This window comes from Thalassophryne amazonica, chromosome 9, assembly GCF_902500255.1.
Source record: "Thalassophryne amazonica chromosome 9, fThaAma1.1, whole genome shotgun sequence".
In the NCBI taxonomy this organism is placed as follows: Eukaryota; Metazoa; Chordata; class Actinopteri; order Batrachoidiformes; family Batrachoididae; genus Thalassophryne; species Thalassophryne amazonica.
Window position 1 is genome coordinate 47,592,898 of NC_047111.1, and position 19,529 is coordinate 47,612,426.

Consider the following 19,529-nt stretch of genomic DNA (forward strand, 5'->3'; position numbering starts at 1 on the left):
AGGATGGGACTCCTTGCTGAGGTTCAGAGATGAGGTCCAAAGTTCGGAAATAAAAATCTAAGATCTGGATCAAAAATGAGTGATCATAATCAAAGGTCAACAATCAAGATCTCCACAGGTCAGCAATCAGTTTCTAAGAACCCTAGAAAAGAGATCAGTGTAGGCCTGGGCGATATATCGATTTTATTGATTAATTTGAGTTTTGTGTTGCAGACGATTTCAAAAATAACAAATTCAAGTTTTTTTTTTTTTTTTTTTTTTTTTTTCTTCCTCCCCTTGCAGCGGCAAATCTTTTTGTCCCCAGGACCTAACGTAGCTCCCCCGCTCCCCATCTTGTTTCCTTCACACAATAAGGAAGAGCAAGTTTCATCAGTGGTTTGGGATTGCTTTAACAGACGTGGAACAAATGACTGCACGCTGCAAAGTTTGTCTAAAACCCACTGCAACAAAATGCAGCCGCTCAACAAACTTATTCCAGCATCTAAAACAGAGGCATCCAGCTGTGTGGGAGAAATGTCACACTTTACGAGGGGAACAAGAGCGCAAACTTGAACGCACTTGGAATCATTTACCCAAGTGTATTTTTTTTTTTTTTAAATCAAAAGAACAGTTGGAGCTTCAATTCTAGGAGGTAAGTAGGGGTTAGTTTTAAGATTTTGATAACTCAAAACAAGTCTGCATTAAATGTTTTCTTTAAAAAAAAAAAAAGTGGGGGGGAAAAAAATCGAAAATCTTTTTTTTTTTCCTGAAAAAAAATCTGAGATTTCATTTTTAGGCCAAATTGCTCAGGACTAGATCAATGTGATAACGATGAAACCAGATTTTTGGCATGGTGAGTGTTTCAAATTCACAAATGGTGACTTGTCTTGTGGTCTCAAATTCACAAATTGACCTTATGATTAAGATACAAGGCTGTTTAGACTGCGAGTTTCCGTGAGTTGTGGGAGATCTGTTGGTGGTCTTTCAAGGATTAATTTTTTTGGATTCATGTCATTAATTTTGCACTTTATTCTGTGCAGATGCATCAAATGCATAGCGGTGTGTGACGTTGGCTGGACATGCATGGATACTGCTTTTACAGTTGGCCATTAATCCTTGCACCTGGTTCAGTGTACGATGACAGAACACGTGCAGGAGAATGTGCTGATGTTGCACATTGCCTCATCCACAGCGACAAGGAACAACCCAGGAAGGCCTGTGGTCTGCTTGTGTCTACAAAAAGTAGTTTGTTTGCAAGTGCTAGAGTCGACTTGGGTGGCTGCTTCACTTTAGGTCCTCAGAAATACAGCACCTATTTAATGGAATTAAGTTGTTGCAAGCAGTATGCCCAAATCTTTGTGTGCCTATAAGGGTTTGGGGGCACTGTTGTTAACTTCTACTGTTGGTTGTGCCTTTAAATCAAACAGGAATTTGTCTGTAATTGATGGAGAATGTTTTTCATGCTTATAGGATTGTGGTGATAAAATTTTTAAGCAAGGAGTTTCCTGCTTGCAGTTATGTCCTCATGTTTCTCTCATTTGTGTGCAAAATGACAAAAACCACACACACACCGGTGCACTGATGTCATGCCAGTTTTTCAGGAGTCCGCATCCTACGTGAGAGACAATGAGGCGTTTCTGTGCAACTTCCTCTCATGCATTGAGTCCAGCTGTAACACACACACAAATGTTTGTATACAGAAGTTATAAGGACTCACTTGACGTAATGCATTCCACACCCACCATCCTTCACTCCACACCCCACAACATCAATGCATGAGGCTCAGTTCGCTCAATCTACCCACTTTGTCAACTCTTTCAGCCATGTGAAGGCCAGAGGTGCATTTCTCAGTGTCATTCCCCCTGAGTTCTGAAGGTGTTTGAACTCATACAGTCCATGCAGGACTTTTTCCACATTTTATGTTACAGCCTTATTCCAAACTGGATGAAATTCATTTTTTTTCGTCATCTACACACAATACCCCATAATGGCATTGTGGAAAAAAGTTTTTAGATTTTTTTTTTTTTTTTCCAAATTTATTAAAAAATAAAAAACTAAGAAGTTGCATGTACGTAAGTATTCACACCCTTTGCCATGAAGCTCAAACTTGAGCTCACGTGCCTCCTGTTTCTGCTGATCATCCTTGAGATGTTTCTACACCTTAAGTGGAGTCAACCTAGGGGAAAATCAGTTGATTGGACATGATTTGGAAAGACACATACCTGTGTACATATAAGGTCCCACCGTTGACAGTGCATTTCAGAACACAAACCAAGCATGAAGTCAAAGGAATTGTTTGTAGACCTCCAAGACAGGATTGTCTCAAGACACAAATCTTGACAAGGGTACAGAAACATTTCTGCTGCTTTTAGGGTCCCAGTGAGCACAGTGGCCTCCATCTGTAAATGGAAGAAGTTTGGATCCTCCAGGACTCTTCCTAGAGTTGGCTGCTTGCCTAAACAGAGATCGGGGAGGAGGATCTTAGTCAGACAGGTGACCAGGAGCCCAATGGTCACTCTGTCAGAGTTCCAGCATTTCTCTGTGGAGAGAGGAGAATCTTCCAGAAGGACAGTCATCTCTGCAGCAATCCATCAATCAGGCCTGTATGGTAGAGTGGGCAGATGGAAGCCACTCCTCAGTCAAAGGCACATGGCAGCCCACCTGGAGTTTGCCAAAAGGCACCTGAAGGACTCTCAGACCATGACAAACGAAATTCTCCTGTCTGATGAGACAAAGATTGAACTCTTTGGTGTGAATGCCAGGCATCATGTTTGGAGAAAACCAGGCACCATCTCTACAGTGAAGCATGTTGGTGGCAGCATCATGCTGTGGGAATGTTTTTCAGCACCAGGAACTGGGAGACTAGTCAGGATTGATGGAAAGATGAATGCGGAAATGTACAGAGACATCCTGGATAAAATCCTGCTCCAGAGCACTCTTGACCTCAGACTGGGGCGACTGTTCATCTTTCAGCAGGACAATGACCCTAAACACACAGCCAAGATATCAAAGGAGTGGATTCAGGACAACTCTGTGAATGTTCTTGAGTGGCCCAGCCAGAGCCCAGACCTAAATCTGACTGAACATCTTTGGAGAAATCTGAAAATGGCTGTGCACCGACACTCTATAGTACACAACATTCTCGTTAGGGGTCAAAGAAGTTATTATACTTCAGTATTGTGATACTGCGTTAACCCTCTGGGGTCGACGTCATCGTATACGACTGCTGAGACCAAGCTTTATTAATTTCTAAATAACTTTGTAATGATATGAGATAGAAACTTTTTTTTTTTTTTTGCTGAAAAGTTAACTTCACGGACTTTCGAGCCAGCCATTGGCCATTTTTGTACTCCTCATAGAAGCTGTGTGATGACGTGCACAATGTGAGTGTCCAATCGGAATTGGTTCACCGTCACACGGTTTTCTAAAATCCAGTTGTAGGGCAGATTTACCTCATGTGATAAACCAAAGATCGTTTTTAGGAGTGATGTGTTACTGGTTGGCCCGTTTGAATAGCTGCTTGCTCCAATGCGCCCTGCGCCATTACACACAGCAATCAGTGAAAGTGAGCAGACGGAGGGCCTCTGACAATGTCATGTGCTCAAACAGAGTGTGTGAGTTTCAGAGATGCTCCACTCCTCATTACCTGTGAATGTTATTGGATAAGCCTGTGGCAAGCTCTCTCGCTCCGACGTAAAGCACTGTTTACCATATCAATGGAGCGAGAGGGAGGGGCCGCTCCTCAAACTGAATAAGCCTTGAAGTGTGAATGTTGCTTTCAGAGCAGGAGAGAACAAACAGTCAGCTTCATAGTAGAAGTTTATGATGTGACCTTTGTGTAATAGCAGACAGAAATTGCTTTTTTGAGATGAAGACAAACAAAACGCATAGACCATTTTGTATATATTGTTCAAAATGTGCATTTGTTTATTGTTTGAAACTTTTTGCTGTGCAGTCTTTCACACAAGAGCCCAAATTACCTTTATAAAGTATCAAAACGGTTGTTTATTGTAGTTTGCTGTGTGTTTTGAATAAATGTGTGGAAAATTATTTTCCGCTTTACTTATTCATTTCTTATTTCTGATAGTAAACCTTTATTACACTTATTAAACACAGCTATATAATATATTCATATATATTCTGAAAGTACAGGTTGTCCTGAAAAAAAGACATAAAACTTGATTGTGGGATGCAAGGAGAGCTGTTAACAGCAATAATAAAACATTTATGCCAGCCGAGTGAACTGTTCAAAAAATGCCCTCGGACCCCAGAGGATTCTCAAATGATGTACTGATTTCTAATCATTGAGGGTAATGCTAGCATTAACAAACCAGCTGGGTTATAGTGTTACAACCAATGACTGAATCCAAAAGAGTTAAATCGACTCCTGTGGTGTACTGACCTGAAGCTCATTTTGACTTCCACAAAAAACAAGGGACTCAGGAGATTGACAAACAGTGCCAGTTGCAAAAATATGACCTGTCAAAATCAAATACTCTGAACACAGCTTTTCCTTTCTTGTACATTTTTGTTCTTTCCCATTCTATATTACATTGACAGAGGTATTAATGACATGATTCTAACCACTCCGATACAGTAGATGGAAGTATGCTGTTTTAAAGCTGGCTTATCTGCCAATAAACACAAGAAGTTAGAGTTTTAAGTTTTTTTTTTTTTTTTCAGGTTGTGGTTGTCCTGACCAAGGTGAGTGCCTTAAAGCAGGGATTCTTGAGTTGATAAAGTTTGAAAAATAGTTTCCACTGTCTGTCATGCTTAGTTATCATGTTGCAGGGTAACATATTTCATATACTTTGGAGATGAGGCATTCAGCACAGTCATAAAAATCCATTTATTAATCCTATTAGCGCAACCAATAATTTTTTATCATTTCTTACCAAAATTGGATCAACTTTAACTCTTGGTCAGTGTACAGACTGAAATGGACCTCTCACGATTTTTGCTATTTTTACCTCATAACTCCATAACATTCTCATAGTCCAAAAGTATACCTTTGTGGAATTTTTGGGATCAGACAAAGGATGGGTATACACTTTTTAATATGACTTTAATTCTTCATTGCCCTGTACCTATGTTTTGCTACCACCCTGGGATGGCCATTAGACATTAGTCACATCTTCTTCACTGTGGACCTGTTGGCAGGTAAAAGATGTACTGGATTCACTTGTTCCTGATACAAATAGTATATGCATTTCAGAATGAAGCTCAAGCAGAGATTTGCCCCTCTGTACATTTGACACTTGAAGCTAAAAGTGTACAGCCTTTGTTTTTTTTAAAGATTTAAGTCCTAAAAAGAATTTTCTTTGCCACCACTATAATTTTATTTCTTAACCTTTAAATAGGGGATTCATAATGTGATATTGCCAATATGATTGTGTAGAAAAAATTAATAAATAGACAATTTTTTTTTTTTTACAAAGAACATATGACCTTGAACTACTTTGGGTAGCAACCCATACAGTCTGATAGCGATGTCATAGATCAAGTGAGGGCTCCCCCAACTTGCAAAAGGGATGCTGGGAAGCACACAGCAGCCAATCAGAGTAGAGATGTACCAGTGACATCTGCTGCCTAATCTGTTGATTTAAAGCAAGTCAACATGGCAGAAAACGTGCTGAAACAGCTTGTTTCTGTATAAATCTGTTTCGCATGTATTTTGTAAAAGTTAACAAGAATTAAACACTTGTAAATCAAAAAATGCTGTTTTTGTAACCAGGTAACACCTTTTAAAGTGATTTACAAGACATCTTACGGATGGCACCGTGCATGTCCTGTGTACATGCCTCACACAAGGTCAAAGGTAACCTCATGCATGCGCACACGCACATCCTGCTTAAAACGAAAATAAAATACTCATTATGGAATTCACCCCAGGTAAATATGGTCTCTTTGTTGAAGTGAGCTGCAATTTTGCAAAATGTTTCTGATATTATAATGCTGGGATTTCAGTAGAAACTAACTTTTGTCAGTTTTTGTGAAATTTGAAAGGCCGTGCAGCTTTACAATTTGTGGCAAAAAGTTCTGTTACTGGGGCGCAGTATTCGTACAACCTTCTTCTACATTTTTACACATTACCTTTGTTTCCACAGACAACACACCAATCAGGTTAAACTAGTTGAACTTGTCGGCACATGTATCGTCAACTACTGACAGCCAAATAACAAAGTTTAAAACCAAGCCAACACAGTATTTGACCCATACAGCTCTTTTCTGTTTTCTGGAAATGCACATCATTTTTCCTTTAAAATAGAGGATAAAGTAACACAAGGTTAATAAAAACGTGTCTGAAATAGGAGTTAAAATGTACTGGACCACAGCAGAACCAGAAGTCGGCGTAATAGACTGTTGCTCCTTAATGAGCAGTCTGACTTTACAATGACTCCAACCCCTGATTTACTGGAGCAAAAACTGTAGAGAATGAACAAATGATCACATATGAAGATGATGCTAAAGTGGAATCCTGCATACTCCCTCAAGGTGTGGAAATGAGAAGAATACATCCTTGCCAGCTTTATCGAAATTATGTGATTCAAGCAAAAATAAGATGAGAACAACTTACCATTATGGAAATGTTTGTTACATATACGTACTGCTGGTTGCAGATGGTTTTCAGTTTTCCCACTTCATATTTAGCTCATTTTACTGAGTCTCAATAAAAATCTGTCCACGGAAATGTCCTCCTTTTGTCCACACTGAATGGTGCATCCATATGTTCAAAATTAATCTATCTTGTGTCCTTGGAGCCAGAAGGTTGAAAATAAAAGTGGACAGTATTGAAGAACGGGTAATGATTGACTGTTGCTTACCCACCAACATGTTGTAATTTTAGTGATGTTGGCTGGATGTAGTCTACAGATAAATGTGGGTGGGGTCTCATAACCATCTTGAAAGTCATAAACTTTCATGTTTATGTAGTAAATTCCCTGTTGTAAGCAAATTTAAGCTTGAAACCGTGGTGGCCTCAGGATTTTAAGAGACCTCAGAATACCTATTTCTTTGAGATCACTTAGTGCCTATGGGGTATTATTGGCTATAAATGTAAATAACTTTTGATAGACCTGATGACCTGTTAACTTGAAGAAATAGAATTTAATACCAACCATTTAAAGTAACTAACACACACTCTCTGAGGATGATTGGGCAAGTGCTTATCATCAGATACCACTGTTTGAAACAAATAAGAATTGATGACTTCCCCTGGACCAAGGCTGGTACTCATTTATAGCTGGGTGGACTGGGACAATGCAGATGAAGTGTGTTGTCCAAGGACACAGATGTATAGCATGTAGCACAGACCTGGACACCAAATCCAGTCTATACACTTTAAAGTGATAGATTTGTGGACATATGAAAGGACACCACTACATCCTATGTTTAACCTCCTTGGCACCATTTCTGGTGAAATGGGACTGAGCATTGGGTATGAGTTTGTTCCTGAAGGATGATGGAGTTTTTCTTTTAAATCTGGTTCAACTGCAGCGGAATATAAATGCACCAGTTTCTCTGTTTCCAACCACAATACAGACTGTCGGGCTGTGGACTTTCTTGGAAAGTAATCTCCACACAGCAAGACTGTTAAAGTTGGAAGTGTCGGTGCAGCAGGGTATCACACAGCTGATTGGTTATCAGAATAACAGTCTAGAGTCTCATGTTTACCGTCGTGGATTGTTAACGGAGTGACCGATGATTTAACAGCATGACGAGACATCCTGTTGACTGGTAGCATGCGTTTCTGTGGTGACTGTTTGATTCTTTGGAGCTGTTTGACAAACACACACAGACAGGTCGTGCTGAAATGATTTAAGATTGTCTCTCTCACTGAGGTTGTTCTGTTTAGTCAGATGTTTTCCCACAGCCCCATTTGGGGCTTCACACATCACCGGGCTGCTTAAGCTGCATAGCTTCTACAGTTAGCCCTGTGGACACGTATGCAACTGTTGAAAAATTTATAAGCACCAGACTTTTCCATTTTTTTTTTTACCACTGTTACATTTTTAAATAGGAATAACTAAAAACTGCAAAATAGTGTTTAATGGTGTGAAATATGAAGATATGCTTGAAGAAAAAATAGTGTAACATCGTGAAGTGGACATAATTGGACTGTTTAATTACTGTGTCATATGATAGTGACTTTGTAATAAATCTGGTACAACCATGATATTACATTATTGTAGGACATATGTCATAAGATGTGCATGAAGGGAAATAACTGTTCCAACATTGATAAGTGGTAATAACTGCACTTTTCTACAAAGGTCACCTTACAGAGACACCTGATAATGAGAATAATGATGTATGTATGTATGTCAAAGATAAGTCTGTGATTTGGTAGAATCAGCGATTGTACTAGTAGAATCTCCGATCAGAGTCTCTACTGGTGCAGACTCCGATTCTACCAAGCCATTTATTATCATGAAAGATGATATCTAAACATAGAATGACAGCAATACCTTACTGTGGAAATGAGAAAAATATGTCACATCAACTTCACATAAAAGAAAAATGCAGTTGAAAATGGAGATTTAAAGGAAACCCTGTACGGAAATGCACAGACTTATGGGTAGTTGGTGCTCTTTTTTTCTTCTGGGCGAGAAGATTCTTATAAACAGACACATAGAACACAATGCACGTACTCTCCCTTCACAGTGCCACGACTGGCCTGCTTGATGAGGACGCAGAATACAATGCGCTGTAAAAAAGAAAAAAAAAAGCATGCAATATTGGACTAAAAAATCTGCGAAACTGCGAGGCCGCGAAAGGTGAACCGAGTCTAAAACATCACGACGCGAAGCAGAGTGGTGCTACTCTGTGAAGTGCATTCAAACCGGATAATGCACGGCTTTGAGTTGGTTAATCTGCTTATACCATGGTCCCACACAGTGAGATAACACACTAATATTTATTTAAGTTAACAGAACTTGATAAAAATGCGTAAGTATTTGGGACTATTTTATGCCAGTCTCAAGATATTTTCATCCTTGGCAACTGTTCTCTTCTTCTTTCCTGTCTTCAATCTTGTCCAGTTCATCCGATGTTAAATCTTTACGCCGTTGCTTTTACTGTTCTCTTTTGGTCTCCTCCTCTTCCCATTCCTCAGCCATTTTATTTTGGCCAAAAATATTAAAATTCACTTGTAAATCCGTTTTATTGCGTTTGTCATTCACCTGTCAAAACACAGCTGATTTGCACGTTGCTATGCTGACAACCAGAGCGGAGTGATTATAACAGTGACTTAACTCGTCGAACTACGTGTGTGTGTGTGTGTGTGTATACACGAAAATAATGCACCCCAGTTGACCACTGACCATGGTGTGTGTGTGTGTGTGTGTGTGTGTGTGTATATATATATATATATGTATATATATATGTATATATGTATATATATATGTATATATGTATATATGTATGTATATGTATGTATATATGTATGTATGTATGTATATATGTATATATGTATGTATGTATGTATATATGTATGTATGTATATATGTATGTATGTATGTATATATGTATGTATGTATGTATATATGTATGTATGTATGTATATATGTATGTATGTATGTATATATGTATATATGTATGTATATATGTATATATGTATGTATATATGTATATATGTATGTATATATGTATATATGTATGTATATATGTATATATGTATGTATATATGTATATATGTATGTATATATGTATATATGTATGTATATATGTATATATGTATGTATGTATGTATATATGTATGTATGTATATATGTATGTATGTATGTATATATGTATGTATGTATGTATATATGTATATATGTATGTATATATGTATGTATATATGTATATATGTATATATGTATGTATATATGTATATATGTATGTATATATGTATATATGTATGTATATATGTATATATATGTGTGTATATGTATATATATATTTTTTTTTTTTTTTATTTTTTTTTTTCGACCTTCTGGCTGAGTATATGTACTGTCTCTGCTACCAGGAAGAAAATAGACTTGATGAGGAGGGGAAAAAACAAAAGTTTTATCTATGCAGAAATTGTGACCTCATGGGACAGTGTCGCAGACCGAGCGGTTCCCCCTAAAAATCGGTCCGCCCTGCCTTCACTGCGAATGCATCATTTTGGAGCACAGCAGCATAATTTCTGAGGCTCAGCAGCAGTTCACTGATTATCGCCTTGTTTCTGTTTAAAACTGACTTTCGAATAATTTAAGAGGCTTTACTTTGTCATCTGATGGTTAATAATCCCATTAATCCATATGGTCACTTTGGATGGAGAGGGTCCATCTCAGACGTGTTGCTGTGGTCCCAAATGACGCATGTGCAGTGAAGGCGGGGCGGACCAATTTTTTTTTTTTTGGTGGGGGGGGCGGCGTTTGGTCTGCAACGCAGGGAGCGAAAAGGTATGTCACATGCGGTGTCTATCAACAACAGACTCTTTGCTTATTTAAAGCAAAAGACAGTGAAATATGGCTAGAAAATCTGCTTTGCTGCATCAGCACTGAGGTCACTTACAGCGATACTGACGTGCACAGTTGATCTCTGAATAAAGTAGTCTGTGGTTGGTTGCTTTGCCTTTCGCTGGCCAATGGCGGTGCACCTTCAAAGACTACAGTGAGTCTCGAGATAACGTAGGCACTCAACCTTCTTCCTCGTGTGAGGCTGTGGGGGAATCGGGGTGTAATGGAAATTATTTTTATTTACTTATTTTTAGCATCTGTCCTGAAGAAATAGCTTCAGTAACTAAGGAATGCGTGGAAAACTTTCTCTCAGAAGATAACCCAGTTTGTTTGTTTGACACGGCATGCTGACACAAGACAACACTACTACTATTAACGCAACATTCCGGATGAAGTTATTTGGCAAAACATGGATAAACATCTTTGGTCGTGATGGCTGATGTGTCAGTGACGTAACAGATCTGATTGGTGCTCTAACAATCGAAACACTGAGCACAGTCATGTGGTTATGACTATGCACATGTTGGGTCGTCTCAGAAAGCCTCAGTCAGGACTCATTGCATTCCCTGCCGCCCCCCGCCCCCCCCAGCATTTTATGATTTATTTTTTTCCCCCCATACGCTTACTCATATTGAATCATTTAAAGTGAAATGCTCAGGGAGTACTTGGGGAATTCTGTCCAATGATAGTGCTGCGAACACTTGATGGCTTTTGTGGTACTTTAATTTCCACATTTGGTGAAGGAGGGTGTGCAGCTTCCTGATTTTAAATACTTGCCAACATGTTTGTTGCTCTGTACTCCTTAAGTAAAGAACAACAAAATATGTACATTTGTCTCCTTCTGTATAGGCCTGGCTGCTTCTTCTGCATTTCTGTGTTTTACATGATGCATATTATTTTTGTATGAATTGTCATAAAAACCTATTTGTAACCTGTTTGTAAAAGTGTCTCAGTAAAATGTGCATGCTTACTTGACCAATATTTCTGCCACGATTCTTAAAAGTTCAATAATCCTGCTAAATAAATAAATAAGGCAAAACAAAAAAAGTTCTCTGTGCTCTGTGGAGATAATTAAAGATTTTCAGAAACACTGGTTACAGAGTGACACATTTTCTCTACACCCCAGAGTGCATTGCACAGCCACACCCTACATACTGCTATGATCTTAAACTTTACCTCACATGAGCTTCTTTTTGAGGAAGGGAAACATAGATAATGCTGCACTGGGAAAAAAGACTTTATATTTTCTATAATTTACTTTGAACCCAAAAGGCAATAAGTAAAATGTACAAATTCATAAATGTAACATTTTATTTATTTATTTAGTTTATATGAAAAAAAAAATTGTGTGTGTGTTGGGATGAGGGTGGGGGGCAGTATAGGAATCACCCTGTCTGTGAGCATTGTCAGTGTAGCACCTCCTTTGTGCACTCGATTTAAATGCCACATAATGATAGCATACTGTATGAAGATGTGCATGAAGGAAAATAATTGTGGTCCAATATCTTCAAGGAAAGATCATTGGAATTTTGTTAAAAAATAATGCATCATGTTGTGTAATTACTGGTGTACAGTAAAACTCACATATAATGGATTCAGGCGGACCAATGAATTTTGTCTGTTGTAATCTAAATCCATTATATGTATAAAACAGATGAAATCAGTTAATGTATGTAATGGATTATTTGCAGCCAGGAGGTGCTGAGCGATCTACGGGGAATAACCAGCTCCAATTAGGTTTACATATTTCCTTGATTAAAAGCCTAATCTTTAATTGGGACCTGCCTCATTTAATGACCAGGTCAAAACTTTGTCTAAAAAAAAAAAATAAATGCTTGCCTTAAATAAGCACCAGACATTATGTACATTAAAAATTATTGCATTTAGTCGAGTGGAATCTTAAACTCCCAAAGCCCGATTTATGCCTCTCCAGTTCCGTAACTCCGTGGCCATGCAATGATGTTTCCTACTCAGTGTTGGGAAGTTGGTCATATTTGTTGACTTTTCTACCAAATGTATTCAATCCATGAACAAAATGTAATACACTACAAATTGACTAATATATGACAGGAGAGGAAGGAGTGAATACGAAGTCTGTCAAAGTAACGGTCCTTTTTTTTCAAAAACTATATGGATTTCATTCATATGTTTTTACATCAGACATGCTTGAACCCTCGTGCGCATGCGTGAGTTTTTCCACGCCTGTCGGTGACGTCATTCGCCTGTGAGCACGCCTTGGGAAGGTGTGGTCCTGCCCCCTCGTCGGATTTTCATTGTCTGGAAATGGCGGAATGAAAAGGACTTTTTTTTTCCATCAGAATTTTTTCAGAAGCTGTTAGAGACTGGCACCTGGAAACCAGTTTAAAAATTTATCTGGCTTTCGGTGAAAATTTTACGGGCTTCACAGAGAATAAGGACGCTTAGGACAAGTTTGGACATGTCTCTCGGCTTTCAATGCTTACCAGTCCAGTAAGTATCACTAAAATTGTGGAGAGCTGGACATGTCCAAACTTGTCCTCTGACACGCCGAAACGGAGGTGTTCCTTTGTCTCGCTTCCAAAGCAAATCGGTCTTTACGCGCGAAGCCTCCGCGCGGCTTTCCATGACACAATCTCTTGTTAAAAGTGAAATCTGCCGGAAAATGACTGATGTCCAGCTCTTGTGATAACCAGAGAGAGAGCACACGACAGTCTCGTATCCACAGAGCCATCCATTTAGAAATGGTCCGGTGGCTTATGCCGCGTCGTCGCAGCTCGGAGCGCGGCGCCCCGAGCGTCCTTAAAGGGGTCCTTAAAGCTGTAGTAACAGTCTTATTCTCTGTGAAGCCCGTAAAATTTTCACCGAAAGCCAGATAAATTTTTTGAATGGTTTCCAGGTGCCAGTCTAACAGCTTCTGAAAAAATTCTGATGGAAAAAAAGTCCTTTTCATTCCGCCATTTCCAGACAATGAAAATCCGACGAGGGGCGGGACCACTCCTTCCCAAGGCGTGCTCACAGGCGAATGACGTCACCGACAGGCGTGGAAAAACTCACGCATGCACACGAGGGTTCAAGCATGTCTGACATAAAAACATATGAATGAAATCCGTATAGTTTTTGAAAAAAATAAAAAGGACCGTTACTTTATTGACAGACCTCGTACGTAAAAGTGACAGCCTTTTGCGGCCTCAGTCATTTAGCAGGTGCCAAGCAGAGAGGCAACAAGCAGCATTTTGTTAATAACCATGCGCCTTGAATTACACCTTGCCTCATTTAGGCACCGTTTCAAAAAATAAATGGCCGGTCTCTTAATCATGGAAATACGGTACCGCTGAACTTAATTTCGTACCTCTGTTACAGGGCACATCTAGACTGATCTGTTCAGTATATGCGAGGGGTTTTTAATGGGAATATATTACGATGTGGTGGGATGTTTTGCCTGCTGTGAGCTAAAATCCGTTATACAAAATCCATTATATACAGTTTTTATTACATGGAAAGCCATACAAAAGCATTGGGACTTTTGCTTTTGTCTGGTTTATACGATGACTGTTAGGCGAGTTTCACTGTAATCACAAAACATTTATACCACTGAAATATAAAATATAAATACAACTAGTGGGGTGGTGGCCAAGCGGTTAAGTGTGCTTGTTTCCAGTGTGGTTCCAGGTTCGAGACCGCCCCTGCCTGTTCATCATGTAGTATGGAGTTGCGTCAGGAAGGGCATCTGGTGTAAAACCTGTGCCAGATCAACATGCAAATCCACCTCAAATCTGTTGTAGTAAACACGAGAGAGGCCAAAGGGACTTGCATTATAATAGAGCTACTATAGGGGTGTCATTTTGTGAGCTTGATCATAGTTTTAACTGTGTGTGTGTGTGTGTGTGTGTGTGTGTGTGTGTGTGTGTGTGTGTGTGTGTGTGTGTTCCAGGCCAAAAACAGAGAGTCAGGAGCTTTGGCTGCTGCTAAAGTGATCGAGACAAAGTCTGAGGAGGAGTTGGAGGACTACATGGTTGAAATTGACATTCTGGCCAAATGTGATCACCGCTATATTGTCAAACTGCTTGACGCATTCTACCATGACAACAAACTCTGGGTAGGTAACATCTACATCTGCTTCAAGTGCTGTTTGGTAAACTTTAACCAAGTTTGTTTTTTTTTTTTGTTTTTTTGGGCCTATCTTTGTCTTGATTTAGTGATTGCTGTGTAGAACGTTAAAGTGCTGTTTATTGTTCCACCATAAATGAGTTTTTGCTGCCCTTCACCTTTTTCCACCACTGGTTTGCTGCAGCACCGATTAATTTTACATTAATGGTAAAATTGAAGATGAGTAGCCAGAAATATAAGCAGCAAAGGATGTGCTTTTCTCCTCACATTCCATGTTTGTGTTTATATCACTGAAAAAACTTCAATTCAAAATTTAAGTTACCTGATAAAGATGCATATCAACTCAGTTGATAAACCTACAGGAACGTATTCTCACACTTAACAGGTCATGATATTATTATTATTATTATTATTATTATTATTACACAGCTAAGTAGACCTTCAAACAAACTCCAGGTTAGATTTCTTGGTTTCTCTGTGTCATTCTCTAGGACTGTTGAATAGGGCTGCAACAAACGATTATTTGGATCATCGATGAATCTGATGGGGTTTCAACACGATTAATCGGATTAGCTGGGAATTTTTTTTAAAAATGTGCCAGGGAAACAATTTTTCTCTCCTTCCATCACTTTATTTAACAGAACATTATTTGAAAACTTAAAATACTTGAAAATCAACAAATTGTCAAATGCCCCTTGGCTGTTGAAATATAAGAACAAAAATAATTTCAAATGGCATTGGTTTATCAAAGTGCTGAGTTGCCATAAAACAACATTGAAACATATAAATGTTATAAAATATATGGTGAAAAAAGAGGTATTTTTGTTGCTGCAAATTAGCAATTAGCATAACCAGTTAACCATAAAACCTAAATCAAAAACTGTAGCCTGACTCATTATATGTGCAACATTCTCTGTATAACTTGTAAACTATGTGGTCATTTCACAATGACACATGTGACTCATGTCTCTTTCTCTAAAATTGTATTGTAGCATTATTAGTTATTACTAATATTATTGTTGTGATTATTAATATAAAAATAAATTAAATATTTTGTAATGACTCTTTTACGACAACGCTGCCATTAATTATTATACAGAAAACAAATGCACAAACATGCTGAAATGCCAACAGCTTAATGCCATCTTTAACATTGAAAATGCCATAAGCATGCTAACGCATTAGCATCGGCGTTAGCATAAAATACATCTATCATCTGTTTCAGAAGACCATAACAGGTCAGTTTAATATAAAAAAAAAGGTAAATATTCCTCGACATATCTTCTTTAGGGTTTTAGTGGGGAAAAATTAAGATAAAGCGAAATAAAACAAATGAAACTAACGAAGCAGCAGCTCGAAGCACTCCTTCATTGGTTCAAGATTCAAAGCAAAGCTCGGTTATTATATGGAAGAAACAAAACATTTGCTGTAAAACAAAGTATTTAGCCACTAATCAATGACTAAATTAGTTGACAGCTATTTTAATCAATTTTAATCGATTAACTCGATTAGTTGTTTCAGCTCTACTGTTGAATTAACTGGCAGTATCCCAGCTAACAATGGAACGTTGCCTGAACGTTGCCTGAACGTTACATCAAAGTGGCAGTAATGTTGCATCACAACGTTGTAGGAACATTCATTTGTAGACTCTCCAGAACGTTCCAGGGATGTTGCCAAGAATGTTGCCAACCAACCAACCTAGAACGTTCTCAGGAGGTTGTGACACAACATTGCTGCAACGTTGTTGCAATGTCCCCCAACACGAAGGAACACTGTGAACACTGCATGAGTCTGTAAATTGCAAGTTTATTACTTTATAAGTATTATTACAATAACAATGCATTAAGCCATGGACAAGTTCTCAGTAACTTGATTAGTTCTCATCCGCCCTCCAGTATTATTACAATTACAATAGCATTAAGCCAGGGATCAGTTCTCATCTGTGATGTGTGACCCATGACTAAGGTTCAAAGATTTTATTTTCACTGTGCAATTGTATACACTAGAAAACGAAATTTCTTTTCTCAATCAGTGACTTCAGTGCAATAAAACTTCAATAGAATAATTTACCTTGCATAAATAAACACATAAAATAATACAGTCATAGAAACAGGTAAAATACACTCCAATCTCTCAGGTACTAAGCCAGGTGACATCATCCAGTATTATTACAGTTACAATAGCATTAAGCCATGGATAAGTTCTCAGTATAAAATGAACTAGAAGGGTCAACCTTAAACAAAAACTGAAGATGTCTCCACCGCCCACCCTTTAAAGCAGCAACATCAGTCCCGGATCCAGACCGGTTTGGACCGATGTAGTTTCATCGGTCAGATTTTTTTTTACGCATTGTTCGTCATCGGTAAAAAAAAAAAAAAACCTCAAATAATCCTGAATAGTGCCGAATGTGTCCCCGTGGTGAACACAGCTTTTGATTTGTTCCCACAGTGGTGGGTGGATCACAAAGGTGGATCAAAACAAACATAGCGTCAGTCCAGTCGAGTTGATGATCATGGCATCCAGGAAAAAAGTTGTGCAAGGAAAATTGGGCATTTCATGTCTCCCCCACACCTTACAGAGGGGGAGGCATAAATTCTCAGTATAAAATGAATCACTTCTCATCTGACCCATGACTAATTGTGGCATCATCACTCGTGGCACTGCCGTCCATGGCGTCATCATTCACTACACAATGGTCCATGGCATCGGCATCCACATCGTCGCCCATGGCATCGGCATCCACCCCAGCATCTGAGTCAGCATTAACACCAGTACCAATTCTTTCATCCTCCTCCTTTGCCTAAAAAACAAAGAAAACCATTCATAAAAATACTATACAATAACTTCTATAGTGCCAGTCCCCTCAGCACAGTGACGTTCAAGGGCGCTCAACCAGTCCATGTATTAATATGCAGAATCCTTAATTCAATACCTCAATTTTACAATTCATATTTTAATTTTTCAGAGGATACTATTCAATGGTTTCAATCCTATCTTTCGAACAGAAAGCAGCGTGTTGTTGTGGATGGTGCCACATCCTCGTATCTCCCTAGTTATGTTGGTCTTCCACAAGGCTCAATACTAGCCCCTCTATTATTCTTTCTGTATAGAAATGATCTCCCCGATGTGTGCTCTGAACTAAATATGCAAATGTATGCAGATGACGCAGTAATCTTTACCCAGGGAAAGAGTGAAATATATCTGTAGACCTCACAAATGCACTATGTAAAATACACAAATGACTACATAAAAAATTGCCTTCTGCTGAACACCAAAAAACTGTATGTATGATGTTCACCAAAAGACCAATTAAGCTAGCCAGATCCCATGTTTTCTTGGAAGGGGAAGAACTGTGCTTGTGAACCAATTCAAATATCCCTGAGTGATATTAGACCCAAATCTTACATTCAAAAACATCAAAAAGGTAAATCACACTGTAAAGTTCAATCGATCTAATTTTAAACAGATAAGACCGTTTATTACAATAGATGCGGCCAAATCTTACTTACACTTCATGTCACATATAGAGTATTGCGTTACAACATGGTCCTTTGCAGGAACAACTGTACTGAAACCAGTAGAACAATTGTACAAAAAGCCATAAAAATATTGGACCAAAGATTTCTCATCACCGTCCAATCTTAGAAAAATATAAGCTTTTAAGTTTTGAGAATTTCATGCTATTAAAATGTGTTGTGCTGTGTACAGGTCCCTACACAATTTGGCCCCACTCCCTCTGAGGAACTATTAACAGGAAAAGTAACAATGAAATTAACACCAGATCCTCCACTAGGTGTGATTGCGAGATCAAATTTTGAAAAACTGTCTTTGCTCAAAATGTACTCTCTATTAGGGGGCAATAGCACATGGAATACTCTGCCAACGACAATCAGGTTCAGCCCCACATTTGCTTTATTCAAGATACAGCTTAAAACATGGCTGAAAGATAACCAAACCTGTAATCATTACGGGTTAAGACATGCGAAAGCAATATAGTTTCATATACACGCACACAGCAACACATAGGTAAGCTTATGCACACCAGCACTTTAAAGAGATACTGCAGCTGTATCGAGTACTTTACTATCGCGACAGATAACTCCTCCTTTATATGGCTCTGGGTTATATTAAAATATGACAGTGTATTATATTGTAAATTATCAATGTTTTTATGCTTGTTAAATGCTCTGTGTTTTATATTTTATGTCTGGAGACTACGGATGGAAATTAGTATTATGCTAAAACTGGCATATTTACGTTAAAGTGTGTGCCCTATGTATATATATGTGTATATGTGTGTGTATGTGTGCGTATATATGTGTGTGTGTGTATATACGAGGGCTGTCAATAAAGTATAGGTCCTTTTTATTTTTTTCAAAAAACTATATGGATTTCATTCATATGTTTTTACGTCAGACATGCTTGAACCCTCGTGCGCATGCGTGAGTTTTTCCACGCCTGTCGGTGACGTCATTCGCCTGTGAGCACTCCTTGTGGGAGGAGTCATCCAGCCCCTCGTCAGAATTCCTTTGTCTGAGAAGTTGCTGAGAGACTGGCGCTTTGTTCGATCAAAATTTTTTCTAAACCTGTGAGGCACATCGAAGTGGACACGGTTCGAAAAATTAAGCTGGTTTTCGGTGAAAATTTTAATGGCTGAGAGATTCTGAGGTGATACTGTCACTTTAAGGACTTCCCACGGAGCGGGACGTCACACAGCGCTCCCAGGCGCCATCGTCAGCCTGTTTCAAGCTGAAAACCTCCACATTTCAGGCTCTATTGATCCAGGATGTCGTGAGAGAACAGAGAAGTTTCAGAAGAAGTCGGTTTCAGCATTTTATCTGGATATTCCACTGTTAAAGGAGATTTTTTTAAATGAAAGACGTGCGGACGGGTCCGCGTCGGGACGCAGCCCTCGCGGTGCGGCAGAACAGGAAAAACACCTCCGTGTTGATAACCATTTGTAAAATCCAGGCGGCT

The 19,529-nt window shown here is 38.7% G+C and overlaps 1 protein-coding gene across 1 annotated transcript in view; it reads left to right on the forward strand.

Annotated features, from left to right (window-relative positions):
- stk10 (serine/threonine kinase 10) overlaps positions 1 to 19,529 on the forward strand; it is a 162,024-nt gene that overhangs the window by 37,937 nt on the left and 104,558 nt on the right. The window contains 1 exon segment of the mRNA XM_034178004.1: positions 14,377 to 14,541. Within this exon segment, the coding sequence (XP_034033895.1) occupies positions 14,377 to 14,541 (165 nt within the window).